The sequence below is a fragment of the Crocodylus siamensis genome, chromosome 6, assembly GCF_052110815.1.
Source record: "Crocodylus siamensis isolate JL-2025a chromosome 6, ASM5211081v1, whole genome shotgun sequence".
Classification (NCBI taxonomy): Eukaryota; Metazoa; Chordata; order Crocodylia; family Crocodylidae; genus Crocodylus; species Crocodylus siamensis.
The window spans coordinates 70,753,588-70,781,065 of NC_143400.1; the positions used below are offsets into that span (position 1 = coordinate 70,753,588).

At 44.2% G+C, this 27,478-nt stretch overlaps 2 protein-coding genes across 3 annotated transcripts in view; one reads left to right on the plus strand and one right to left on the minus strand.

Annotated features, from left to right (window-relative positions):
* Positions 1-1,246: 1,246 nt before the first annotated feature.
* On the minus strand, positions 1,247-2,350 carry SERP1 (stress associated endoplasmic reticulum protein 1). The gene is made up of 3 exons (XM_090050620.1): positions 2,133-2,350; positions 1,975-2,050; positions 1,247-1,530 (listed from the first exon to the last, which is right to left on the minus strand). Exons 1-3 carry the CDS (start codon positions 2,214-2,216, stop codon positions 1,490-1,492), a joined length of 201 nt encoding a protein of 66 aa, XP_089906746.1. The 5' UTR covers positions 2,217-2,350; the 3' UTR covers positions 1,247-1,489.
* A 91-nt stretch (positions 2,351-2,441) lies between these two features.
* EIF2A (eukaryotic translation initiation factor 2A) overlaps positions 2,442-27,478 on the plus strand; it is a 38,878-nt gene continuing 13,841 nt past the window's right edge. For both annotated transcript variants that reach the window (XM_090050619.1, XM_090050618.1), the window contains exons 1-10: positions 2,442-2,599; positions 12,607-12,676; positions 13,011-13,085; positions 14,718-14,836; positions 16,763-16,862; positions 17,251-17,333; positions 19,475-19,548; positions 19,669-19,813; positions 21,406-21,522; positions 26,391-26,962. In XM_090050619.1, the coding sequence (XP_089906745.1) occupies positions 2,572-2,599; positions 12,607-12,676; positions 13,011-13,085; positions 14,718-14,836; positions 16,763-16,862; positions 17,251-17,333; positions 19,475-19,548; positions 19,669-19,813; positions 21,406-21,522; positions 26,391-26,962 (1,383 nt within the window). In that variant the 5' untranslated portion in view covers positions 2,442-2,571. The remainder of the gene's footprint in view (positions 2,600-12,606; positions 12,677-13,010; positions 13,086-14,717; positions 14,837-16,762; positions 16,863-17,250; positions 17,334-19,474; positions 19,549-19,668; positions 19,814-21,405; positions 21,523-26,390; positions 26,963-27,478) is intronic.

Sequence of the window (27,478 nt, forward strand, 5' to 3'; positions counted from 1 at the left end):
TGAAGTTGTGTCTAGACACTGGAGCACATTAAGTGCTAGAAACAGCCATAGCTCCTTTGACTTTAGATGGAACTTGTGAGTTTATGCCACCTGTCGATCTGTCCTTTGGCAGTTAGCTACAAAACAACTGAAATCGAATGCATCCCTAAAAAGTCTTTTCCTGCGTTGATCATAACATAAGCAAGTCTCAATCAAGCTGTTGAATGCTTTTTTTTTTTTTTGGCAGAGTACATCAACAAAAACCTCCATCTTTAAAGTTACTCCTAGCTGTTGCAACAGGCACTTGAATAGTCCAGGGTTGAAAGGCCTGTAAAATAAGCTAGGTACATTAAGTCATTAAAGGAGTTTCAGTTTTAATTTGGACTTTTCTTTCTTTTAAATATTTAAATCCAAATTTCATCCTTACTTGGAATGTATAAGGAAATTTAAATGCTAGAGACCAGAGGCAACTTTGGATTCAGTAGCATGGCTCACCTTGCAGAGATTTAGCTGCATTATTAGCATACATGTTTGAAGAATGCTCCTTTTCTTTGGAAATGTTGCTTGCATGTAAGTGGCACATGTTTGATGGATTCTTATCAACTACATGAAAAAGTCACATTGTATTTAAAACAAATATAGCATTTAATTTGCTGGAAGTGGTTCACAAATATTTACAGCCTAGTTTAACCTGCTACCAAGAACAGCTGAATAGTGCTGATAGTCTCAAAAGCAATACTTACCATAGCTATTACACGTTTTGTGAAATGTATGTCAGTATTACAGTATGCCAGAAGCAGCATTTGTTTTGTGTCATGTTTGGTCATTCCGAGCAAGTAACATCCACTGATTTTACACTAACAAGCACTTGTATTTTTATTAGAACAGTTTTGCAAGGGGCATGGGATAAGGTTTTCCTCATTAATAAGCATTTTGAGCACTAATGCACTGTCACATGCAGTAGTAGAGAGAGGCTACACAGACACAATGATGATCCATCTAGATAAGCAAAATAAAAATAAGGCTGTGAATGGCCCAGCTGGCTTACTTATAAGGGTGCTTTACATTCGCAATACAGCCACTATAAAACAGAGATGCTAGGATTCTTTTAAATAAAACCACTTCCACTTATACAGGAGGTTAACAGATCATAAGACTCGTGTTTACACAACAGATGTAATCAACTCCTACATATCTACACAGCATACAGCTTAACATATCTACATTGAACACAGATGTGTACTTCACTGAATAACTAGGTCCACGATTGTAGATCAATAATAGAATTTTATTGCTTTATACATGTGGTGCTTTTCAAGGCACTGTGGCATGGACTAGAAAACCTGGAATGACTCGTGAAGGAACCTGGAATGATGCGTGGCCACCATGGAAAGTCATTCTAGAGCAGGCTGAGAACGCAGTTATGCTTCCGCACCAGGGTCTCAAACGCAGGAAACAACAGTTCATTGTAATTCACGGGAGAGCAAAAACATGGTTTGGGAGCAGGCTCTCACATGCCCATCCGGATGCTCTGGATGATCTGGAAGATGGCTGTGAAAGAGGAGACGAGGTAAGGGGGGCTGAGGCAGGCAGGAGGAAGGGTCAGAGATGCAGGGTGGTGCCCTTTCACCAGCTGAAGGGGGGGGGGCAGAACTGGCTAAACAGCACAGGGGAAGCTTCAGCCTTAAAAGAAGCCTCTCTTCTCCATCCCCTTCCAGGCTGACACTTGCGCCCGATATCGCTCTGAAAGGAACAGGGTAAGTGGCAGGGGTGGGGGGACAGGGCCCGGAGAACAGGGCAGGCAGAAGCCGAGCCCACTCGGGCACGCGGCGCCAGACAGCTGCGCTGGTGCTGCTGGACGGGCCGGGCAGGAGCCTGGCGATTGCACCTACGGTCCCCCCCACCCCCAGCAGCGGCGGGGAACCTCCTGCGCCAGCGGCCGCCAGCGATAGGCCGAGGCCGTGCGGGGGCACCCCCACGGCTCCGGACGCTTACCGGAGCCGCACACCACGAAGATGAAGAGCGCCAGCAGCCAGGGCCCCACCGACGCCTTCTCCTCCGGCGCGTTGCGCTGCAGGCAGATCACAGGGTCAGCGCCGCGGGCCCCTCCCGGCCTGGACCCCCCACCCACGCCCCCCGGCCGCGGCCCGCACCGAGGTCTTGGCGACATTTCCGCGCTGCGTGATGTTCTTGCTGTGCTTCTCGTTCGCCATCCGGATCCGCTGCTTCGCCACCATCCTGCCGGGATGGGGTCTGCGGGTCTCGGCCGCTCAGCACCTCCCGCGTCTCCCGAGTCGCGCGGCTGCCAGCGTAAGCACTAGCGCTGCGCGCCGCCCCCGGAAACGCGCCGCGCGGGGCGGGACGCACCCGCCACCCGGAAAAGGTCGCGATTCCGTTCGCGTGTCCTCCAATCCGCGCGGCCGAGCCGGGAGCACTTCCGAGGCAGCGCTAGTTCGTGGGCGCGTTGGGGCAGGAAACCGCGCGCCTCTCCTCCGGTCACGTGACCGCTGAATCCCACGTCACCTGCGAGGACCTGGGCGACGTGTAGTTTCCTAGTTTACTCTGACCCGGACGGAGATTGCGCTGCCCAAGATGGCGCCTCCCACGCCGCTGCTGGCAGGTGAGGGCGTGAGGGTTGGCCAGGGCAGAGGGTGTGGTGGGGAAGGGAGGGGCTCCCGCCGTCCCGGGGCTGAGCTGGGGGCACTGCCTCCCAGCCGCCAGCGCAGGTCTCGCGCGGACGGCGGGGCCGCCGCGTCCTGTCCTCACCCGCGGTCGTGCCTGGGGCACCGCCCCCTTGCCTGGGACCGGCGGCACCGCCGTGAGTCAGCTCCGGGCCTGCGCGGCCGCGCCTCGCGCTCGGGGGCTGAAACCGACCCTAAAGGGCCCCCGGGGGCCTGGCGCGAGGCTGCGGTGAGGCTGAGCCCAGCGCCTGCGTCCCGTGGAAGTCTGAAATCGCCGCGAGGAAAGAGAGTGTCCCGAGCAGTTCCCGGGCCCCGCGGAGGTGGAAACGATGAAGGATTTTTCCTATGTGTTTATTAGGTTTGAAAGTTAGGGCTGCAGAGCCTTGCACCACCGGCCCTGGGTAGTACGGAGGGCCATGGCCTGCTGAACCCCACATTCCCTGGCGGGCCAGGTGACATGGCAGATCCTGGCTGTGGGTTGAGCACCCCTGGTCTATGTCAAGGAACATCTCAAAACTGTAGGCGAGCTCTGGAGAGATGCAGAGAGCTGGTCATGAGCATGTCAGAGAATCCTGACGTGAGGATCAGGGCTCAGAAGGGCATTAGGCAAGACTGTCTGGAGGGGTCTTATGACCTTAGTTCTCTTCGTAGTCATGATGGTGACTTAGAGTCATAAAATGATGGAAAATGAGGGTTGGAAGAGACCTCAGGAGGTCACATCTAGTCCAACCCACTGCTCAAAGCAGGGCCATCTTCTCCATACTTCAGTTTTCTTGCATGTTAAAGGCTGATGGAATTTGGTTAGTTTGCTGTGGCATGGACCATTTGTTTCTAAGCATGTCAAGTGCTTTGAAATCCTTAAATGGAAGAGACTGAGAGAAGAGTGTTGAAATAGCTAAAAATGAAGTAAAGGTACCATGATCAGTGTCCATTCAGTATAGTATTTCCTGCCTTTCCCTTGGCCGGGCTATCCAGACTGCCTGGAAGGAATAGGGCTTTGCTTTATCTTCTGTGCTTCCAACTTTTGGAAGCAAGTGCGTCTCTTCTCGCTTCTGGTTGCTTGTATATATTGGACATGTTTTCAGCTATTTATGTTTTTCTGCCCTCTAGTCACCTCTGTCTTCCAGCCTGTTCACCATGTTGTAAACAAGTTGCTTAGAGAATAGTTCTGTAATAGGCATAGAAAGTGTTTATTTTTTAAGGCCTCTTTATTGAGAAGCTGCAGGGTGGGTGAGGTAAGGATACCTAGTAATTGAATTAATGAGGAGCAGAAAATCATTTATAGAGCATAAAGTGTAGGGACAGTTAGGGATTGCTATATCTGTCTACTACATGGTAAAATTAATATTTTTTAAGGCAGAAGGGACCCTAGGGATTTTCTGCTCTGATCTGCATAACCCGGGGTGTAAGACTTCATGAAGTAATGCGTTTTGCAAATCCAGTATCTATTGTTGGATATAGAGTATAACTTTTAGTCTTGATTTAAAGAATACCCCATGATGGAGACTCAGCCAAAACCCTAGGTAACCTGTCCCCTTTAAAGTAATCCCAATTGGTTTAACCTTGCCCTTCGCTATTGTATTTTGTTATATTTTTATATGTTTGATTGAAGAACCCTGTGTTATCACATTTCTGTTTACATCTATGGTTGTATAATGTAATGAAATTGCTCATTTACCTTCTCTTTTGAGAAATTGAGTACTTTCAGCATTGAGTCTCTTGTGCATAGGGAACTACCTAAATCAGTACAGAAGTGTGTGGTGCATCAGCTCCTTTAATCTTGCTCTTTTTGCTGCATGCTTCCCTGCTGCTTGTTGGCTCAGGGACCAGCAGTCTTGCTGCTTGTTGCTGATGGGCCAAGAAGCAAAAATTGTGGTTTTAATTGTGCCGTGGTTTTTGCCTCCTGGCCAATCATCAGCCAGCAGTGGGTCTGCCAGGGCCCCTCTGTTAATCAGTGGTGGGAGGCAAAAACCACAGCATATTTAAAACTGTGGTTTTTGCCTCCTGGCCAATCTGGAGCAAGCAGCAGGGCTGCCTGGTTCCCTCAGCCAATCAATGTGGGGGGGAGGGGCAAAAAGAGCAAGATTAAAGGAGATTCTGCACAGCACACTTCAGGCATGATTTAGGTAGATCCCCACTTATTGGAAGGCACGTTTGAGTCCTATAATCACTTCCATGAAAGCTTGCCTAAGAACCTTTCAAATTCTTCAGTATTCTTCAAGTATTTCAGCACAGCTGGACAGGCTATTGTTGTGGGCTCTCCATGCCATGTTCAAAAGTAGTAGAAGCTCCTTACTTGTAATCAAGATTCCTTCTATTGTATTTTTTTTTTCAAGTCTGAGGACCACACAGGTCATTCTGGCCACAGCACTGTACTGTGCTCACATTTAGCTGATTATCCACCATAACCCCCCAAGTCTGTTTCAGAGTCGCTGCTTCCCTGAAAAGTAGAGGCTGCATTCTTTGTTCCAAAAAGTGTGTGTTTTGTTGTTTGTAAGTACATATTGCTGTACATATTGCTTGCTTGCACTCAGTTTATGTGATCCAGGTTGCTCTGTAACAGTGATCTAATTTCTTCAATATTTACCAACATCTCAAGCTTTCCATTACCTGCCAACGTTACCTGCTGACTTTGTGATCTTTTTTTCTTCTACATCATTCTTAAAATTAATAAATAGTATTGAGCTAAGAACCAATTCAAGGGGGATCCTCCTTGAAGCATACCTACCTGTCTGTCATTATAGTTTGAAACCTAGAAGTTAATTTTTTTTAAATACTAGTTTCTTAAATTTAGGGCTGTGTGAAACAGCATCATTCTGTTTTGCCTGGAGTTTCAACGGTTTGATGGAACAGTGTTTCGTACTGAATTTCATTTAGAGTTGAAACAGCTGTTCCGTTCTGTCAAAACAGAAATGCTGTTTCGAGTCTGGGTGGGGATGGGGATTCAGCCCAGCTGGACTGATTTCCCATCCTCAGCCTGTGGTCAAAACGTTTCGACCAGCCTCATTTTGTTTTGAGGCTATTTAGAGGGCCTTTGTTTCATTCCGATTTTGCTGTTTCGATCACAAAATTGGTCAAAACAGTGTCAGAATGAAACGGCCGGCAAAATTTCACATGGCCCTATTCTTAATTAAAATGTCACATGGTCCCAAGTCAAATACCTTACTGGGTTCCAAGTATATTACGTCTAGGCTGCTACTGTTTTCAACCAGACTTGTAAATCGTAAAAATACCAAATTAATTTGGTAAGATCTACTTTCCATAATCATATACAAATGTTAATTATATTACCCCTATTCATTCTGTATTAATCAAGTCCCATATCAGCTATTCCTTTATTTTGTTTGGGTTAAGCAGAGGACCTTGTATAGAGTCATCACATTTATCCTTTTAAAATAATAACCAAATATTATCCTTCTTCCTATTCTCTAGCAATTTCTAGCCTTACTAAATAACTACATTAGTAGTCCAAAAGTCCAGTAGTTTATCTTAATAAACGAACAGACACCAACAACAAAGAAACTTACAGATTTCATAGATTTTAGGGTCAGAGGGGACCTGTTAGATCATTGAGTCCAACCTTCTGCCCTGGGCAGGAAAGTGTGCTGGGGTCAGATGACCCCAGCCAGGTGTTTGGCCAGTCTCCTCTTAAATACTTTCAAGGAAGGAGACAGTACCACCTCCTTTGGAAGTGTATTCCATATTTTGGCAACCCTCACTGTAAATAATTTTTTCTTGATGTCCAATTTAAATTTGCTCTCCTTCAGTTTGTGACCATTGTTTCTAGTTACCCCAAAGAGCGCCCTGGTAAACATCGTATCCCCTATTTCCTGCTGTCCCTTTTGCTGCCAGCCCAAGCTCCATTTTCACTTTGGCTCTCCTCACTGCTTCCCTGCAAGCTTGAGCCAAGCAGGTTATAGTCCTCCTTGGTGGCTGCCCCTTGCCTCCACAGCCTGTAGGTCTCTTTTTTCCCCCTCCAGGCTCTCCTGGATTTCCCTGCTCAACCAAGAAGGTTTATTTGCTCTTTTGCCCCACTTTATCTGTACTGGGATGGTCCCTTTCTGTGCCTGCAGGATCAGTCCCTCACCCACCCTTCCTGGGCTCCCATCCCTCCAATGCTTTTGTCCATCAGTCCCTCCTTAACTAATCTCCTGAGCTTGTTGAGGCTGGCCTTCCTAAAGTCTTCAGAGATACAAAGTGACCAGCACATCCCTCTATTAAAATTAGAGGTACACTGATACATCAGTCTATTGTGTATCTGCACTGTGAAAAGGAAAAATGACATTATTGGCAATCAGCTTTTTTTGGCTGATGCGGCCGATAATGCTGCAGATAAATGCCATGTGTGCTCACAGCTGCAGCATGCGTGCAGCCAGCCCGGCGGCTTGGAGAGCAGTGTCCAGCTGGTAAGTCTGTTTGCGGGGAGTGGGGAAGGCATGGGAATGGAAACGTGCTGCATGGGGCGGGACCTCCCTGCCACCCGGAAGGGGTCACAGCTTCGCTTACTTGCAGCCTCCAATCCGCACGCCCCGGCCAGGAGGTAGCACCAGCCTGGGGAGAAAGGGATGTGGAGGCTGCAGATCAAGGCCCCTGCTGTGAGGGAGGGAGTGGGGCTGAAGCAGGCACTGCCCAGCTGGGGTCAGGCAAGATGCGGGACAGTGCTTTGAGAGGCTTGTCTGGGAGGTGCAGGGATGGGGGAGTGGATCCCACTGCTCCCTACAACCCTGGGGGACCCACGGGGAGTATGTGGCTCCTGGATCTGTGTGTGGGGTGAGGGTGGGCAGCTGCTGTGGGGTGGGGCTGGGGGTGGCGCCAGGCTGTTCCCAGCAGAGAGGAGCTGGGCTGGGGCTGTGCTTGGAGCGGGCAGCAGTGGCAGTGCTGGAAATGGGGGCTACAATGAATTCCGGGGTGGCCACAGCCCATCCCATAACTCCCCCCGACCCCAGTGCCACTGCCACACACCCCGATCACAGCCCTGGTCCAGCGTCCCTGCCAGGAAGAGCCTGGCGCTGCCCCCTGTGGCAGCCCACACTCGCCCCCCCATACAGATTCCAGGGGCACATGCCCGCTGTGGCTCCCCTGGGGTTGTATGTAGTGGCAGGATCTGTCCCCTCACCACATCCCCTGGACAAACCTTACACGGCTCTGTCTTGCACCCTGCCCCAGCCCCACTCCCTCCCTCACTGGGGGGGCTTCCATCTGCTCTCTTCCCCCCCCGCAACAAACTTGCCAGCTGGCTGCTGCTTTCCAAGCTGCCGGGCTCCATATCAGGAATTGGATTGGTATCAGCCAATATGGCTCATTATGCACCCCACCCTGGCTGGATAGCGCCTGCCCCAGCCCCACTCCCTCCCTTACCTCAGGGGCCTCAAATTGTCCCCTCAGCGCCTCTTCCCTCCCCCCCCCCCACTCCGCCCCCAAAAGACTTACCAGCCAGATGCTGCTCTTCAACCTGCTGGGCTGGCTGTATGATTGCTGTGGCCACGTGTGCACGCAGTATTTATCAGCATCATTATCAGCCGCATCAGCCAAAAAAGCTGATTGCTGATACTGTTAATTTTCCTTTTATGGGTGCCAATGTATCAGTGCATCTCAAATAATTGGCCATCAGTATCCTCCCAAAAAATCTTTATTGCTGTACCCCTAGTTAAAATATTATAGTTCAGTGTTTCCAATTTTTTTTGCCCCATGGCACATTTACCTAAATAGATAAGCACCACGGCATACCGGATGTGGAGGAGGGAGCAGGACACTGATTGTGGGGGGGGGGAAGGGCATGGCCAGCTGGATAGCATTTTGGGCTAGAGCCACACCCCCTGCCTGGCTGGAGCCATGTCTTTTTTTTCTGGTTGGGAAACATTGGTCTAGTTATAACGTAGCAAGAAACCCTTTTATCTGCCTGCCCCCCACCCCATGTGAAGCTTCTCCATATGGCAGAAGCCCCTCTTTTAGTATTTGCCCCCTTTTGGGGTTGCTTTCTCTTTTCTATCTTTTCTTTCTTCCTCTCTCTTTCTTTTATTATATCATTATTATTTTTATATAAGGTATATTTGTAGTGAAAATAGAAATTGTAGATGCTTTTACAAATGTACTTTAGGTTTAAAAGTAAGTAGTACCATGTAACGATGTTAGCAAGAGCAGGAATCTCTGTATGGAGCAGATCCCTGAATGAATCATGGTTGATTGTATAACACAGTAGCTAGTCTGGATAAGTATGTTAATGAGTGGCAATTAACACCTACAAGAGACCAAGAAGAAAGAATCAATAAAGAGCCAGGAATTCCCAGAAACTTCATTGTTAAAGGTATGGTAGCCCCCGTTTAAACTAATCAATGCTGGAAACAGACCCTTGGTGCTGAAATACCCCCTGATCAACCATTTCCAGAGCTCTATTCATCATGGCAGTGAATTAATCAAAACTCAAGGGACTCCTGAGACCACAGGTATGTGCTAACCCCTGGGGCTGGCAGCTGCCATCCCACAGCTACCAAGAGGGACATTGCTCAAGGTCAATGACCCCTTGATTGGGTAAGCCTGAGAATTGTGGGGGGTCACCGAAGTCTGCCAGAGAAGGATAAAAGGCAGTGAAGAATGACCCCAATGGCGCCCTCTTTGACCTGACTAGCATGCTGCCTGTGCAGCCGGAAGGACCAGCCGGCGACCCCCTTCTGCAGCAACATCGCACTGAAAGAAGCCTTGACTGGCCATCGACGCTAGACTTGGGGATAGGTATATCTTGTCACCAGTTCTTAGTGTTCAGAGCTAGCTACTGTGAGTGTGTGTGCGCACGTGCGGGAATGTGTGCGTGTTTGAGGGGATCAGCACCAAGGTTTATGGTCTGACTTTTGCATCTGTCCAATAAACTAGAATTTTATGATGATCCTGTGAGTTGGTGCTTTGTAGCTAACACTAAGTTTTTCACAATACCTATGATAAGTAACCCTTTATAGTACGGCTTCTAGCCCTGTTCTGACTTTGTGATAATGTTCAACTTCTCAATGTTAGTATAGGTCAGTGGTCTCCAACCTTTCTAAGCAGAAAATCACTTCTTGAATTAAAGTACAAGGCCTCTGCTAGGGCATGTGCAGCGGCAGAAGCCCGCACTTCACACCTGGATGAGCCACCCAGGCTCTGATTGTTCCACTACCCGGTCCAGCCGGTGTCCCACTTGTTGCAGTCTCTGCCTCTGCCCCAATCCTCAGTCTATTTCGCTCTCCACCTCTTCCCTCTGCCACAGACTGACCTGCTGGGCAGGGCTGAGGTGCATGCATACGCACACACACTCAGCTCCCCCAGACTGAGACTGAGAGACTGTCAGAGGCTCCACAACTGACCAGTCATTCATGATCTACCAGTTGGTGACTACTGGTATAGGTTGTCTGTTGCCTTAAATAATCTGGACTTGAAAGGGGCTGGCCATTTGCAGTGGCCAGTTGCTACTAAGTAATTCATATTTAAAGAGGTGAAAAGAATGGTAGGAATGTGTTCAAAACAGCTTTGGATCTGCTGTATATGTATTAATAATTCTGTTTATAGCATTAAAGTGAAATAATTCTTGCATTTGTAGCTCAGTGAAGGTTTACTTTTCCAAAGTCAAAATTGAGCTGTTTTAAATTGTTAGTGCTCCAAATTCTGCTTTGATGTAGAGAGCTCTGGTAAGGTATGAGTTCCATTTATTTATTTATTTTTTTGGTCAGTGGGAAAATCTTAATAAAATAATCCATTAAATTAACACGTAGGTTGCACCTTTCATGTAAAACATGCAAAGGTATTTTAAGTATGATGGCTCCCCACTGCAATTAATTTACTACCAGTGCCAGGCTGGTATGGGGTACACAAGTATTGGAATGCATGACACTTGCAGAACTCCAAAAATAAAAGGCTGAAATCACTTGGAAAATGGATTTCTCAAGTGGTATTTTTCCAGAGGAATTTTGAAGATATTGGACGTGATTATGACATGACTAAAGTAAATATTCATTTATATTAACTATGCTTTTCTATCGATTTGGGCAGTCATCCTGTTAGATACTTGAGAAATTTGTGGTGCTGCTTTTGTGAATCTGGTTGTGTGGAAGATTCCGAAAATGATTGCAGAAATGTTCCAAATTGTACCTTAAGAATATTTAATGAAAACACTAATTTACTTTTTATGTTAGGATTAAAAAAGAGAAGGAAGTGGCCCTTTCTCATTAATGTCTGTAGAATTACAGTATCTGTATCTGATTTACAACAAATAAGTCAGTGAGTAGTTTTTGCCGATCATAACTGTTTTGCGTAGACACTTACCTCGTCATTGGGTTGCATTAAAAACATGTTAGATATTTAAATATTCTACGTATGTAGTTATACCAAATGTGCTTCTATGAGATTATAAGAATTGCTGGTTGTTACTGAAATCCCACAACAAAGGTGAAGTTACCACTTTAAAAAAACAAAACAATTATTCATATTCATTGGAAAAATCCAAGATTTAAAAGCTTATGCAGGTCTATTAGCATGAGATAAACTTTTAACTGTGGTTACTAAATTTGTTTTATGATTTCGGAAACAAGTGTGAGAGCTCTCAGGAACACTTTTGAAAAGTCAATTGAGCTATGCTGTTTTGGGGGGGTTGCTACAGATGTCTTCCAGGTAGACAATTTTTGAATGGCTTGTTAATAAGAAAAACAAGGCCTTATCTATATTCAAGAATTCACATTCAATTTCCTATCAATATTGATTATTTGGTTGCTGTTCTAGCAGTTTAATTTTGAGGTCATTAATAATACAGGCAGTCCTTGCACTTATAGTGCGTTAAGTTCCTGGAAAAGGTACTGTAAGTTGAAAGGATGGAAGTTGAATCTGATTTTCCCATAGAAACAATGTTATAATAGAGGGTTACATTCATGACCAAGGGCCTGATGTCAGTTGGAGTGCTGCTGCCAGTTTTGGGCTCCACAGTTCAAAAAGGATGTGGAGAAGCTTGAGAGAGTCCAGAGGAGAGCCACGTGCATGATCAGAGGGCAGGAAAACAGACCTTATGATGAGAGGCTGAGAGCCATGGGACTCTTCAGCCTGGAAAAGCTCAGGCTCAGGGGCGATCTGATGGCCCTGATATGTTTGTCAGGGGTGCTCACCAGGAACTGCAGGAATGTCTGTTCACCAGAGCGCCCCAAGGGATGATGAGGTAAGACGGTCACAAACTCCTCCATGACTGTTTTGGGTTGGACATAAGGAAGAACTTCTTCACTGTCCGAGCCCCCCAAGGTCTGGAACAGCCTGCCGTCGGAGGTGGTTCAAGCACCTACATTGAACACCTTCAAGAGTCATTTGGATGCTTATCTTGCTGGGATCCTATGACCCCTGTTGACTCCCTGCCCCTGGAGCAGGGTGCTGGACTCGATGATCTTCTGAGGTCCCTTCCAGGCCTAATGTCTGTGACTCTTATATTTTGTCTGTTAAACTTCAATTTAGGGAATATTCAGAGAGCGTTTTTTATTCCAACCTATGGGATTATTACTGTGCAAGTTCTACATTAATGGAAGTTGTGAAGTCTTAGTTAGGTGCTTTCTGGAAGTTTCCTGGGAATAGAGAGGCTACTTAACCCTTTGTAGAATCAGGCCTTATTTAAGAAATTTTGCCATCCTTATGTAAGAATATCTTTCAGTTCAGTTTTGTTCAGTTGCTTTTGCAGAGGTAGTGTGTAACACACTTAGTGCTTTCATTAATAAACAAATATATTTTATGTTTAAGCTTTTCTTTATAACCTAAAGAAAACAGTTTGCCGTAGAATAGCACTTACTGCAGAGGGTTTGAGATGTACAGGACTTTCTGTTGAGGCCGCCTGCCCCAAAATCCATAAACGATGGAATCTCAGCTTCAGAATTGGTGAGGGAGAACTAAGCCTTGGCTTCAGACTTTTATCCATTTCCAAAATGAATAACATGTAGCCTTTTTCTTCCAGTGAGAGGATCCAAAGGACTCTATATGGTGAATGGACCACCTAGTTTTACAGAAAATGCAACGTTTAAAAGGTACTTCTTTGTTTTAGGCATTTTAGATCTTTTGCAGGGAATAAACAGTGTTCCCCCTCCCCCCCTCAATATACACATTTTAAATCTAGAGTGCATATAAAATCAGAATTGTCACATTTACATAAAAAGAAAACTTTAATAAAATGACAGTGGTAATATTGAGCAGTGAATGACTCTTCACCCACTGTCAATAATTTGCAGATTGGTGGAGTGGATGGATTCATTTTTGCCTATACACTAGTAGGTGTTGAAAACTGGTTGTACTACTACTGTTGTTCTTGTTTTGTTGAAAAGCCTCATGTGTATGTGTGTTATGTTCGGTTATGTCTTTTAGGGATGCTGGGAAAAACTGCAAAGCTTTCACATTCAGCCAGGATGGTTCTCTCTTTGCTTGGTGCAATGGAGAAAAGTCAGTGTATCTTTTATTACTAATAACTTCATTTCATTTATGTTAAGAAATCTTGATACTTCTGCCCTCTGTAATGTGCAATTGTAAATGGAAATGTTTGTGTGTATTTTATAAAGACAGTTTTTTGCACTTCAGTTGCCAGGGATAGGAGGTTAGTTTTGTAATTAGCCGGTACATTGTTTACAGTTGTTTTCACACATTTATTAGGTCACTATTATCATGGTACCTGAATGTGTGGTATTAGAATTTCTGTTTTCTGTTCATATTTCCTATAAGATATATGTCCAACTCTCAGGCCTGGGAGTTTACCCATGACCTTCAGTGCAATAGGGTTGCAGAGCTGTTTTTAGGCAAAACTCTTGAAAATCAGGTAAAAGAGATTGCTTTTGATGGGGAGGGGATTTTTTCTGAATATTTGGGCTGTCTGCAGTTACTTTATATCTGTCAACCAAAGTTAGATTTTTCAGTATAATGAGCAATACTTTTTTTAAAAGCTGGTACCTGAAAAAAATCAGGCCTGAACTACTAGATATGCTGGTGCCACCTGAAAAGTTGGTAGGAATTAAAGCATTTCACAGGGCCCATAATTATTGACTAAATTGAGTTGTTTCCTAGTATGAAGTTCGTTGGTAGCAAGTGGAGAGATTAGATAAGCTTTTTTTGACGTTTAAGTTGCCTTCCCCCCCCCCAGTAGTTTCAATCACCTGGAGAGATGGAGAGATCCATCTTTAATAAGGTCAGAATATTGTTATCACTGTCCCTTCCAGCTATACATTTTCTGTAATAAAAGGTGTCACCAGAAAAAAAACCTTACTTATCTCATCTTTAGTAAACTTTTCAATTAAAGTGTTTTAAAAAGTACTACATTGTATAGCAACGTAGTTGCTGCTGCATAGGATTGGTATCTTAGACGACAAATTCTTAGAAGTTCATTGTAAATTTAATAAAAAATAAAACGGAATCCATCAGCCCCTTTGAAGTTTGGCATTGTTTTGTTTCCAATCACTGAAGAGAGCCAGTGAATGCAGCTGGTAGGGAGGAGTCTCCTAATCCAGTTCCTGGAGGCTGTCACAGGTTAAATAACATTTCATTCTACTTTTCTGTTGTTCTTTGGGTCCCAAATTTCTTCCAGTCTTTAATCACAATTAACATCCTATGTCCGTGGCTGCTACCTGATCGTGGTTGTTTAATTTACTTTTTCACTGATCTATGTGATCTCTGAACATCAAACAATATATACAATAAAGCCTCAAACCTTCAATGCAAGATCTTCCAGATATAACAGTTCTTTTTGCTCTTGTCTGTTTGTGACCCAGCTTTAACATTACAAGAACATAGTCAAGAGTTTATTTTTTCTTTTTGTGGCTGTTTTATTAAGTTGGAATTCAAATGTTGCAGATCAAGAAATACATTTTAGATTTGAGAATTTTACTTACTAATTACATTGTTGGTCCACTTGGATCTGTGATCTTACAGTGTGTTTTATATGAATATTTAGCCAAGGGAGCAGGGAACTTCTTGCATCTGCCAAATTCAGAACAGATCTAGAACAGCCAAACATGTGAGAATGACTCTGGGTATTAATTAACCACTCTAATCATGCTTTGTTGCAATGACCTTTCTTGGTTCCAGAGTAAATATTGTGAATGTCACCAGTGCTGAGTTAGTGCGTTCTTTTGATCTTCCAAAGGCAGTTTGCCTTGAGCTCTCGCCAAAGAATATTATCCTGGCAACATGGCAGGCATACACAAGTGAGTATTTTCCCATGTGTAAAAATACATGCTGAAAAAAATACATACTCCAACTGAATCCAGTTTGATGATGTCTTGTTGCTGAGTTGCTTTGATTAGCATTGCAATTTGGCAAAGAGGTTTTAAAAAAGTGTTTCCTCCTTGTATAGAAAATGAAGTGGTTGGTTAAGTACTTGAAAGATGGTGCCATCTTCTGAAAGCATCTGTATTGACCACTACTTGAGGGAGTTACCAGACTGGATTGAACAGCAGTCTGATCTGTTGAGTAAACTTTATGTTAAAGAATTAACAGTTGTTGTTAACATACACAGCATGTTTGAGCACGTTGAAATACTGTCCAGACAGTGTGTGTTCAAGGAATCATAAGACATCTTATGGAAAGAGTTTATTATAAACTAGAAAGAGGATGGACTTCTGTGTGGGTTTGAACAGTGATTGGGTGAAAGAGTAGGTGTCAGATGTGGAAAGTCATAGAGTTGTGCTTAGTCCCAAATACAGCTTTGCAGAGACAGTTATGTTGTGCATAATGAGGAGAGGGGTGCAGTGAGTCATGGCAGTTCTTGAGAACCAGGAGGGCTGTTTTCAATAGGATACAAATATGGCTGTGAATATAAAGGTAATGAACACTGTGAATGATATTTTCATGGGGGAACACAACCTAGAGGATATGGAGAGTTTACTTTTCCATTGTACGCCTAGGGGTAGCTTTCTTAAGGTTTTGATGGATTTTTTAAGACTTACCTTAGTGCTGATGGGTTTATTCTGAGAACTGTAAGGAGCTGACCAGCAGATGGATGCTGGTAATGACCTGTAAGTATAGTACAGTGGAGGAACATTGCTCCCAAGTTTTAAAATAAAAGGAGATGTGGGGTTACACCAAAAAAATCCCTGTTCGAGAGATGGAATAGATGAAAGCCTTTCTAGAGGTGCACCAATATATCAGTCCATATTGTATCGGCATCTATAAAAGGAAAATTAACATTACTGGCAATAGGCTGTTTTTGGCCAATATGCCTGATAATGTTACCAATAAACGTTGCATGCAGGCAAGCAGCTGCAGCATGAATGCAACCAGGAATGCAGCCTGGCAGCTTGGAGAACAGTAAGTCTGTGTGGGGGAGGGGGGTTTGTAGGGGCAGATCGGGGCCCCCCATGGTGCAGGAGGGAGTGAGGCTGGAGCAGGCGCTGCCCAGCCAGGGCGGGATGCAGGATGGAGCAACAGGTGGTTCATCTAGGGGGTGCCTCCCGCCACTACGTGCACCTCTAGGGGAGGCGCAGAGGGCATGTGCCCCCCCGGGTATGTGCGTGGGGCAAGGGTGGGCTGCCTGCTTGGGGCTGTGCTGCCCTCTTCTCAGCAGAAGGGGGCTGGGCTGGGGCTGTGCTCAGGGCAGGTGGGGGTGAGGCAGACAGCAGCACTGAGAGGGGGGCCTACATGGGGCTATGGCCCACCCTGTAGCCCCCCCCCCTTCCAGAGCCACTGCCACCACCCACCCTGAGTGCAGCCCAGGCCCAGCCTGGCAGATGGGAAGAAGCTGGCATAGCCCCTGTCCCTGAGCCTGCAGCGGGCAGCCCACCCTCGCCGTGCACACACTCCCTCCCTCAGTGCAGGGGGGACCTTGTTCTGCACCCCCCATCCCCCTTCCCTCCCCCCCCCCATGCACCTTCCCTCCAACAGACTTACTGGCTGGACGCTGCTCTCCATGCCAGGCTGCATATCGGCAGTCAGGTTGGTATTGGCCAATACTGTTGGCTGATTAACCAGCCTGATTGGCCAAACAAATCTTTATTGGTGCACCCCTAAATCTTACTGTTACAACGTTCCCAGCATCCTACCTCATGAGAGTGCGTTGCTCGGACAGGATGGTAGTAAAGTAGAGTTACACTCATGCCTAGGGCCACCATGGTAAATGTGTGTTTTCATTACAGCTGCTAATGATGGCACAGCAGGGGTGCCCAACCTACAACTTTATGACGTGAAAACGGGGAAATGTTTAAAGTCTTTCATCCAGAAAAAGATGCAGAACTGGTAAATAATGTTTCTAAGCACTAATTATTTCAAAGATAAGTAATTTCCAAAACATGATCCTGAAAGTGTCATTTTAGTGTGGTGTTGTTTTTCAAAATATTGCATTTCAGTAAGTAACTGTACACAGTTGTTTTTAATATAGTGAATTTGCTATCCTCATGCACAGTAAGGTGCAGTTGGTGAGAAAAGTCTTATTAGCAACTCTAAGTTTGGTTGCATGCATTTTTATTATATAGCTGCTATCAGCCTCTTGCAAATTTGTAACATTATTGAATCTATTTGACCAGAGATCTAAACTTAAGATTTGCTGTTCAGCTTTTAAAGGTCAGGATAGTAAAATGTTGCCTAGTTCTACCTATATTATCATTTTTTTTTCCTTTAATCTCAGGTGTCCTTGCTGGGCGGAGGATGAAAGCATTTGTGCCAGGAGTGTAAACAATGAAATACACTTCTTTGAAAAGAACGAATTTAGTACGCAAACTTTCATTGCATTCTTCATACATATCCCCTTTGGCTTTCTTCACCTTGTCTCATTACTCTTATTTCTTGGCTTCAATTGAAATATTACTTAAAGCTTTTAGTATGGAACTGAAAATCATTTCAGATTTAATCAAGTCTTGGCCTGCTATATTTTAGACACAGGTGCCCAATTCTGACCTGACTTATTGCTAATAGAATTCATGAAATATGTGTTGGTACAGAATTTGGCTTGTGATTTCTCCCATGGCTTATGCTCAGCTTTTCTAGTCCAGTTGTCAAAAAGAAATAGGGGAAAAAAAGGTTAGAAAATGAATACTTGCAAGAACAGCACCGCAGTTGAAGGAGATTCTTTCAGAGGCTTGGTGTGTGTCAAGGGAATTTAGGGGACAAGGAAAGCAAGCTGGATGGTAGATGGTAGAGAGGATGATGGGTGGAGGCAGAGCAGCATGTTGGAAAAAAAAGACAGTGCTGGGCAGAGAAGAGAACATTGAAAAAGGAAATGGGGATGCAGAGAAAGAGAAAAACCTTTAAGATGGCATAAAGGTGTTGGGAGTTAATGGTGGGAGCACAACACACTGTCATGGGTAATGTACAACGGGAAGTATTTTTTTCTGAAGTGGTTGGAACTTAGAAATATCAAGAAATTGTGCATCTGACAGAGAGTAGCTGAAGAAAGAAGGTTAGGTTGAAAGTGGGAGAAGTCATCTGTCATTTGATGATGGATTCCTGGAGTAGTGTTTAAATATTCTTGGGGAAAGGTTTTCATCATCGTTCCTGGTGGGGGATGAAAGCTTCCAAAATAACTTGGAGGGGGAAATAGTCCTTGGGTTGCACTTGTAAAAATGTTTTTTCATGCCGGAAGGGTTCCTGCCCTGTACTACTTGTTCTTTCCCTTTTTGTCTTGATTCTGATCTTACCAAGAGGTGAGACTTGTGAAAGCAAATTTCCTTTGCACTTTATATTTAAAGCTAGTTGTTGTACAAACTTTGCTGGCTTTAGTTAACAAAGAAGTGGTTCATGAATTGAACCTTGCAGTTTCTGTGGGAGGGCTAATGATTTCCAGTCAGACTAATTCCAGCCACCTTTGAAAGATCCCATTGAACCAAGGCTACTTCTTGGGATTAAAGATGATACTGAACATTCTGTTCAGATAAAATGTTCAGAAATGAATGATCTACTCTGCAGATCAATAAGGATGATTTGTGACTTAGATTGGTATGTATTTTCCTGGAAGCAAGGGTGTACTTTCCTTTAAGATGGGTGTTAGGTGCTGTCTCAGTCCACTCAAATGGAAGAATAGTGGGAAAGACAACTGGATTCACTTGGAAGGAAGCACCCCTTAACATGGGGGTGGCCAACCTGCAGCACAAGTGCCACAAGTGACATTTGGCAGATCAGGGTGGGGGCAGGCAGCACAGCAGCAGGTTGGTGCCTTCTGCTATAATCCTTAACGTGGTAGAGAGACACCCATACACCCATCAGGTGTTTGGGAAATATGACTCGTCTAAGAGGAAATCATTTGTCATTTCTGGTACTTAGCTTACTCTGAGAGTTGCTGGAGTGGAATTTTTTTCTAAACGCATTATTTTGAGTGTGCTAGCAGTGGAAGCAGTGTTTGGTACACAGGAGGCCTTTCAAAGGGCCTGCCATATGAAGTCATCACCTGGCTTTCATTCATAAAAATCCTGGGAGAAGCGCACCTGGCTTTGTATAGAGTGGAGGTAGATGAGTAGGAACAGCTGTGGCTGCCTCTGTACACAACATAGATAAGATGGAAGACTGACACGTGCCTGGTTTATGGACCAAAAAGTGTGTTCGGGCAGGTTTAAGAGATCTTCCGACTGCATGAACTTCTTCCTCAAAGCTTGCAGAATGTTTCAGACCCAAACTTGGTTCAAGTAGGTTCCAGGTTGTGACTGTAAATAGAAGTAAATCTAGCCAGAGCTTCAAGTCTGAGGGAATATACAGTTAAAGGTGGTTGCACTGCTGTTTTTACCAAGTAAAGAATCTGTTTACGGGTAGATACACAGCTCCATGTTTATCAGTGTCACAGGCCCAAATAACATTATGATTAAGTATGCGGACTACCATTGTCTGTCATTTAACCTTTTTTTGCAATTGTGGTTTTGCAGATACTATTGCAAATAAACTTCATTTGCAAAAAGTTAGTGATTTTGTGCTGTCACCTGGATCTCAGCCAAACAAGGTACTTGTAACACTTATTCATTTGACATTTTACATTTTTGGTTCTCTTAAGGAATCATGCTTCTTTGCCTCTGTGTTGCTAAGAATAATACAAAAACTTAATATCCTGGTGTCGATTTAGGTTGCTGTGTATGTTCCTGGGAGCAAGGGTGCACCCTCCTTTGTAAGACTATACCAGTACCCCAACTTTGGTGGTCCTCAGTCGGCATTGGCCAACAAAAGTTTCTTTAAAGCTGACAAAGTGACAATGCTATGGAATAAAAAAGGTATAGTGGCCATGTGTTCAGTCTTTTATATTTTAATTGTTTTGTTTGTTGTGGAATTTCTAATTTTTGTACTTATCTAACTAATTTGTATCTAGGTGGATACTGAAGACAAATGCTTATAAGAATGCACTTCAGAGTGCTACCCGTCTGATCTCTTCCTCTCTGTCTCCCTCCCCCTGCTGTCATGTTGTCCTGCTCCTTTTGCCCCTAGTATTCATTTTATACTTTTCATATTCTTGCCTTCTGATACTTTTTAATGCTTCACATGAACCTCCTATTACAGTTAAATTATAGGTTTCCTGGTAAAAATCTCACCACATCATATCCTAATTCTTGTTGATATAGAACATACTTTCTCCTATTTCATTTTTTTTTAAAAGCCACTTAATCTAAGATCCTCTCTACCATTCCTCCTTTACTTGTCAAGCGTCATGTCTTAACTTGTGTAGACTGTAAACTGTTTCAAAGGAACAATCTGTTTTGTAAAATGTCCCATATGTTTGTAACGTATGTAAAATGTTTAGTAATCAACATTGTACAACGTGACCCAAATTTTGCCCTCAGCTGTGTCCTTACAGCTCCCACTGAGAACAGGTGGAATCATAACCGAGTGTCAGAGGACAGAAGCTGACCATTTTATTGAAATGTACATTTAACATCAGTGCGGCTAGAAATTCACACTATATTGTGTATTTGCAGTGTGGGCCAGCTTGAGTTGCTGTGAAAACCTGAATGTTGTTTTGCTGTTTTTAACTGTTTAAAGTGTAGGCTTATGGTTACTGGAGTGCGAGTGAGAAGTTTAAATTTATTTAACCTGTATGGGGGAAAAAAAAAACCCACGAAAGAGGAAAACATTCCCTTGTCCACTGATCTTACTGCTCTTCCTTATTTGCATGGTAAAAAATGTCCCAAACTAAAAGAACATAATAGCACAGATGCACATTTTATGTAACTAATCAACATTAATAATATGTTTATTATTCTGGTCCCATGAACTAATATGTCACTGAATATTGTGGAAATTAATTGCAGTCTTACTAATTGTATATGCCTATGAATATAATTTCTACTGTTTAGAGCCTTACGTTTATGGGAGTAAAATATTAAATTACAAGTATATGCATGTACTTCCATTTGTGTATACAAACTGCGTAACCCAGTGTGTGCTTTGCCACTTGTTGAGTAATGGCAAGTCTTTCAAAATCATGGTGGTAAAATGTTATGCTGCAACCCACTATTGCATACTCTTATATATGGGCATATACATCGTCTCTTTATGTCAGTAAAAGTTCGTTAATTTTTTGCATAATTCTAAAATGCAGTGACTGGGCTATGCTCTCATCCTTCTCTCAGAAAGTTTCCCTTCCACCCCTTGGGTTAAAATCTAGAAGGGAAAATTTCGGGTGAAAAAGAGAAAATGATAGACAGTCATGAGCATGTGGCTGTAGAGAAAGCATCCAAGTTACCTTAATGATAGATTTCACAATTAGCCACATCTGCATTTCTCAGTGTGTATATGATTGTTTGTGGAATAGTGCCCTACCTGGTTTGCATTTTTTTTTAAACGTATCTTCTGTTTTGTACCTTAATAGCCACTGCTGTGCTAGTAATAGCCAGTACAGAGGTTGATAAAACCGGAGCATCGTATTATGGTGAACAAACCCTACACTACATTGCAACAAATGGAGAAAGTGCTGTTGTACAATTACGTAAGTGGTTTTTAGAGCACTAGTGGGGTTAGAGTGTTGTTGCAGCTGTGATGGTCCAGAAGTGCATGACAGTCGAGACTTGTTTTCTGATCTCTTTTATTGGACTGACTGTGTAGCTGGAAGAGGAGTCTGACAAACTTTCAGGCATGACCGAAGGAATGGCAGTGTGCGTCTGAAAGTTTATCACACTTCTTCCCCAAGTGTACAGCTGGCTGGGTGAAAAATATCACAAAATGCTTTTCAGAGTGAGAGTTATTGTTGAGTTTGGTTGGGGTTTTTTGTTAATTTCTGTAAAAATATATTGTTTGTCATTTGAAGTGGTTTAGGAACAACAGGGTGGCCAGCGAGCGACACAGATGCCACAAAAGGCATTGGCAGTGTGTGTGTGTGTGTGGCATCTGGCAGATTGGAGAGGGGGCAGGCAGCACAATTGCAGGTAGGTCAGGAAGCAGAAAGCAGAGCAGCAGCTGAGGCAGAAAGTAAAGTGCAGGGAGTAGAAGGATGAGAGGTAGCTTGGGTAAGACTAAAGAATCAGAGTGGCACTTGGGGAGGATGCAGGGCTAATTGGTGGCATGCTTGCCACAAAAGTTGGTTCCCACTGATGTACTACACAAATAATAAGATGTTGGAGTTTGTGATGGAAATGGGCAATTCAAAAGAAAAATACTTTAAAAAATAAGTTCCATTTCCTGTGTTTCTTGGCAATTGAATACCTATAAAATTGCATCAGACTATAAACTGCAACTCTCATGCCTACTCATGTATATGTTTGGTGGTGTGCTGTGCTGAAATGCAGTTGTTCCATCATCTAGGAGTTTCCATAACAGGCCCTGCCCCTTTCCGTGTGTGTCCACATGGATATGTGTTCACACAAACAAGTTAATTGCATTTTCAGAGTACGTGGAACATGGTAATTGGAAAATAAATATTTTGAAGGAAAAATCAACAATAAATTTGGGATGAGACAAACAATACATTTTGTGGAAGTTAGAGGGTTTTAATCCTAGTGTCCTGGTGCATTCCAAAATCTGCTAACCCAAGTCTATTGGAGTGCTTTTTTTCCTTGCTCTCCTAAACTGCTATACACTGTTGAACAGCTCCTGTGTTTCACAGGTGTTGACAGGCTTAGCAGTCAAACAAATAAAAGATTTAGCAATCTTCATATTAAAAGAGATGTGACAGTGCAAGCTGTTGATTAACTGGATTTTCCCATTGTTGTTTGCCTTCTCTTCAGTACCAGTGCCGATTGTGATAGATTCTCCATTTGTCCTGCTACAATGCCATTTCTGGTAGCAAAGACTAAACCCCCATTTTCTTTTGTTGCTAACTTGACTGAAAACCTTGGCCAGGATTATAACTAGGAAGGGGTCTTCTTCTGGGAGCAATTACCTTTCTTATCTGAGCAATTAGTGTTTAAGTATGTACATCTTAAGGCTTATTTTGCAAACTGCAGTTTTCATTTCAAATGCATCATTAAAAATAACACTTTATAGTTAACTTTTCCAAATGTAGCTATTCCCTTTGAAAGAAAAAGTGAAACGTGTCTTTGATTATTGCCAACAAAGAAACATGAGCAACAGGAGTCAGTGATCAAAATTTATTTTGCTAAATTGAATCAACGTTCTGTTTTAAGAGTTCATATAAAAATGAGTATCAGCAATTCATTTAATAGATTTCATAGACATTTGGGCTGGAAGGGACCCCGGAGGATCATCGAGTCCAGCCCCCCACCCCAGGGGCAGGAAGTCAGCAGGGATCATAGGATCCTAGCAAGATAAGCATCCAAATGTGTTTTTTAAAGGTGGCCAAAGTGAGTGCTTGAACCGCCTCTGGTGGCAGTCTGTTCCAAAGGGGGCTCGGACAGTGAAGAAGTTCTTTCTTAAGTCCAGCCTCAACTGGTCACAGTGGAATCTGTGACCGTTTGATCTTGTCATCCTTCTGGGGGGCTCTGGTGAACAGTCGTTCCCCCAGATCCTGATGAGCACGCCTGATAAGCTTATAGGTGGCCACTAGATCACCCCTGAGCCTGCGCTTTTCCAGGCTGAATAGCCCCATTGCTCTCAGCCTCTCTTCATAAGGTCTGTTTTCCTGACCTCTGATCATGCGCATGGCTTTCCTCTGCACCCTCTCAAGCTTCTCCACATCCTTTTTGAATTGCGGAGCCCAAAACTGGACGCTATGCTCCAGCTGTGGCCTTACCAAGGCCAAGTACAACGGGAGAATGACATTCCGGGATCTGCTTGAGAAGCATCTATGGATGCAAGCCAGCGTTTTGCTCGCTTTACTAGCCTCAGCATCACACTAAAGGCTCATGTTCATCTTGTGGTCCATAATGACCCCCAAGTCCCTTTCATCTGTAGAGTTAACCAGCGTAGCACTACCAAGCCTATAAGCATGGTACAGGTTTTTCCTCCCAAGGTGGAGAACCTTGCATTTTTTGGTGTTGAACACCATCAGGTTCTCATCCACCCATTTCATGAGTCTGTCCAGGTCCGCCTGGATCACCCTCCTGTCCTCAGGTGTGGGTACTTTACCCCAGAGTTTGGTGTCATCGGCAAACTTGGCCAGTCCGCTTCTGACACCAATGTCCACATCATTGATGTAGATGTTAAACAGTATAGGCCCTAGGACAGAGCCTTGTGGGACCCCACTGGTCACAGCACCAAGACGAAGTTTGGCATGACATTGGCCCTCTTCCAATCATTGGGCGCTTCACCAGAGCGCCAAGAGCTCTCAAAGATCCATGCCAGGGGCTGAGCTATGATGCTCGCCAGCTCCCTGAGTACCCTTGGGCATAACCCATCAGGGCCAGCTGACTTGAAGGTATCCAGCCTGTTGAGGTGTTCCTTCATGAGGTCAGCCTCGATGGAAGGCAAGGAATCTCCCTCACCCGGGCCTCCCTGACCCATAGTGCGCAGAGCCGCCCGGGGCTGATGGAAAGCTGACGTGAAGTTAGCTTTTTCCTGGGCGTCATTTGTCAGTTGCCCCATCTGGTTTAGCAGGGGTCCAGTGTTGCCCTTGCTTTTCCTTTGGCTCCCCACGTATCTATAAAAAAGACTTTTTATTTTCCTTGACATTTATATCTAGCTGGAGTTCCATCGTGGCCTTGGGTTGCTCTCTGCAAGGCCAGACTATTGCAGAGTATTCTTCCTTGGTGGCGGTTCCAGTCCTCCATCCTTTTATAGGTCCTCCTTTTCAGACGCAGGAGGTCCGCCAGTTCCTTGGAGAGCCGAGGGGCTGCTGTGCCCTCCTGCTGTCTTTCCTCCAAGACAGGATGAACTTTGCTTGTACATCCAGGATTGCTCCCTTGAGGAGCATCCACATGTCCTGAATTCCCCTCTCCATTGGTTTGTGGCCTTTTAGGGCCTCTCTGACAAGCCTCCTTAGCTTGTCAAAGTCAGCTTTCCTGAAGTCAGGGACTTCAGTACAACTGACTGACTTGCCAGCTTTACGGCCGATGTGGAAGGTGATCAGTTCATGATCACTGTCACCCAGCTTCTCTTTGATTGTTAGGTTGCCAATTATGTCATCCCCAGTTGCCAGTATGAGGTCAAGCAGTGCTTTACCTCTTGTCGGCCCATTCCTGCATCAAATAGAGGTTGTCCACACGAGAGAAAGCTTTGCGACTGCTCGGATTTGGCCGAGCACTCCTCCCATGAGAGATCTATGTAGTTAGTCTCCCATGACAACCATACACCAGCCAGTTCCCTGGTGAACTCCTGGTCAAGGTTTTGACTCTGGGTAGGGGGTCTGTAGTAGACTCCCACCATAGTATCTCCTGTGCTGTGTGTTCCCCACAGATTTTAGCCCAGAGGGTCTCAAGTCAACCTCCATGGGTGCCAATGTCGACTTGCAGGGACGCATAGCTTTCCTTGATGTAAAGAGCTACACCCCAGCCCCTTTTGTCCATTCGAACTCTCCTGTACAGGGTATAGCCGTCTATACCTGTGGTCCAGTTATGGGTGGAGTCCCACCGTGTCTCTGGTATCCCAGTGACATCATAGTTATTTGCATTTAGGAGGAGAACAGTTAATAAACAGTTCCTCCTGTTTATTCCCCAGGCTCCTGGCATTTGTGTATAGACATGTAAGTGCCCCCTTAGGGGCTCTTGCCTTGCTTACATTTTGTTCCAGGGCTGGGGCTGGGGTGGGATCCCTTATGTGCCTTGGCCTGCTGGCTTTGCAAGGGTCACTCAGTGGGCCAGCAGCAGTCCCCCCATCCCCTATTCATTTGGTTCTACATGAGGATAGCTACCTAGACCATATGTGGACTGATATCTATGTGATAAATTGTAGAAATGTTCAGTAAAGTGCATTTTTTAAATTCAGCACTGAGCACCTCATTTGCAGTTGGACTGCTGTTCCATCTTTCCACTCTGTATTTCAGCATTCCAACCCTCTGACAGCCTTTAGTGGTTAACCGACATCCCACAAAAATGTATTTGAGTCTCCTCCATTTTTCTTACAAAAGGAAAATTTCTCTGGTAAGAGGCTAAGGATGATCAATCTTTGTTCGTGTTCCAGTAAAAAGATCCAGTATTTTACAGTGTAAAAACTTTATACAGCTGGTATAAAGGTCCTGTGTTTTTTTTGGAAGTTTCCAGTGCATCACTGCTACAAATTTTAGAAGGCCCTGATATTTTGGCTTTGAGTGGTGGGACAAAAAAACCCAAGGGATTTTTAAAATAGAGTATAAACTGGTGTTTTGTGGTATTAATTTCTACAGTGCCGTTATCAAAAGTCAGTTTGCTTTAATTGTCAGTGGTTGGATTTCAGCAAAGATTTGTACTAACATTGGTGGGGGTGGAGTTTTAGTCAAATGAAATGTATGAAATTTAAAATGTTAATTTATATTTCTTTTCCTTTTAGCAAAAACTGGTCCCATTTATGATGTGGTATGGAATCCCAACTCCACAGAATTTTGTGTTGTGTATGGTTTTATGCCTGCTAAAGCAACTGTTTTCAGTTTGAAATGTGACCCTGTGTTTGATTTTGGTACTGGTCCTCGCAATGCTGTCTATTACAACCCTTCCGGACATATCTTAGTTTTAGCAGGATTTGGAAATCTCAGAGGACAGATGGAAGTGTGGGATGTTAAAAACTACAAAATTATTTCCAAACCCCTGGGATCAGATTCTACGTATTTTGCATGGTGTCCTGATGGGGAACATTTTGTAACTGCTACGTGTGCTCCGAGGCTGCGAGTTGGTAATGGCTACAAGATCTGGCATTACACCGGCTCTGTTCTTCACCAGTATGAAGTCCCAGTAAATGAAGAACTATGGCAAGTTTCCTGGCAGCCATTTTTGGATGGCATTTTTCCGGCAAAAGCAGTAACTTACCAGGCAGTTCCAAGTGAGCTGCCAAACACTGAGCCAAAGCCTGCTCAAGCTTATAGACCACCAGCTCTGAGGAACAAACCTGTAACTAGTTCTAAACTTGTAAGTAAATGTCATCTTGGTTGTGCAGCAAACTCTTGCTAGTCTATCCTAGCACCTGTTTGATACTTCATTACAAAATACTTTTAATTGGGGAAGGTAGGGGAACGATCAGCCTAGTCTCAACTTTTAAAGAAATAGACATCTGTCAGAAACCTTGTGTTAGCAACCAGCTATCTTTTCAAGGAAATGTTCTAGAAGTCATATAAGCTTTGCAAGGCAAATCATCTCCTTAACTTCCTGATTACATAGAGTTTGCAAATTCTGTGTATAGTTGCTGTTGTTGCAGCATACCAAAAGGGTATGTGGGTAGCTGGGAAATCTGTTGCTCCAGCGGTGCTGCGTTCATCATGTTTTAGTGAACCTGTTTGCTAGAGTCTGAGCCAGAACTAAAGTTCTTGGGGGATGGTTTGCTGTCCTAAATCATACTGGCCTCTCCCATTAGATAAGTCCAGCTTGGTTGGGCATTTGTATCTCCAAATTAATATTTTCCCCTCTATTAAGCCCAGTGAAACCATT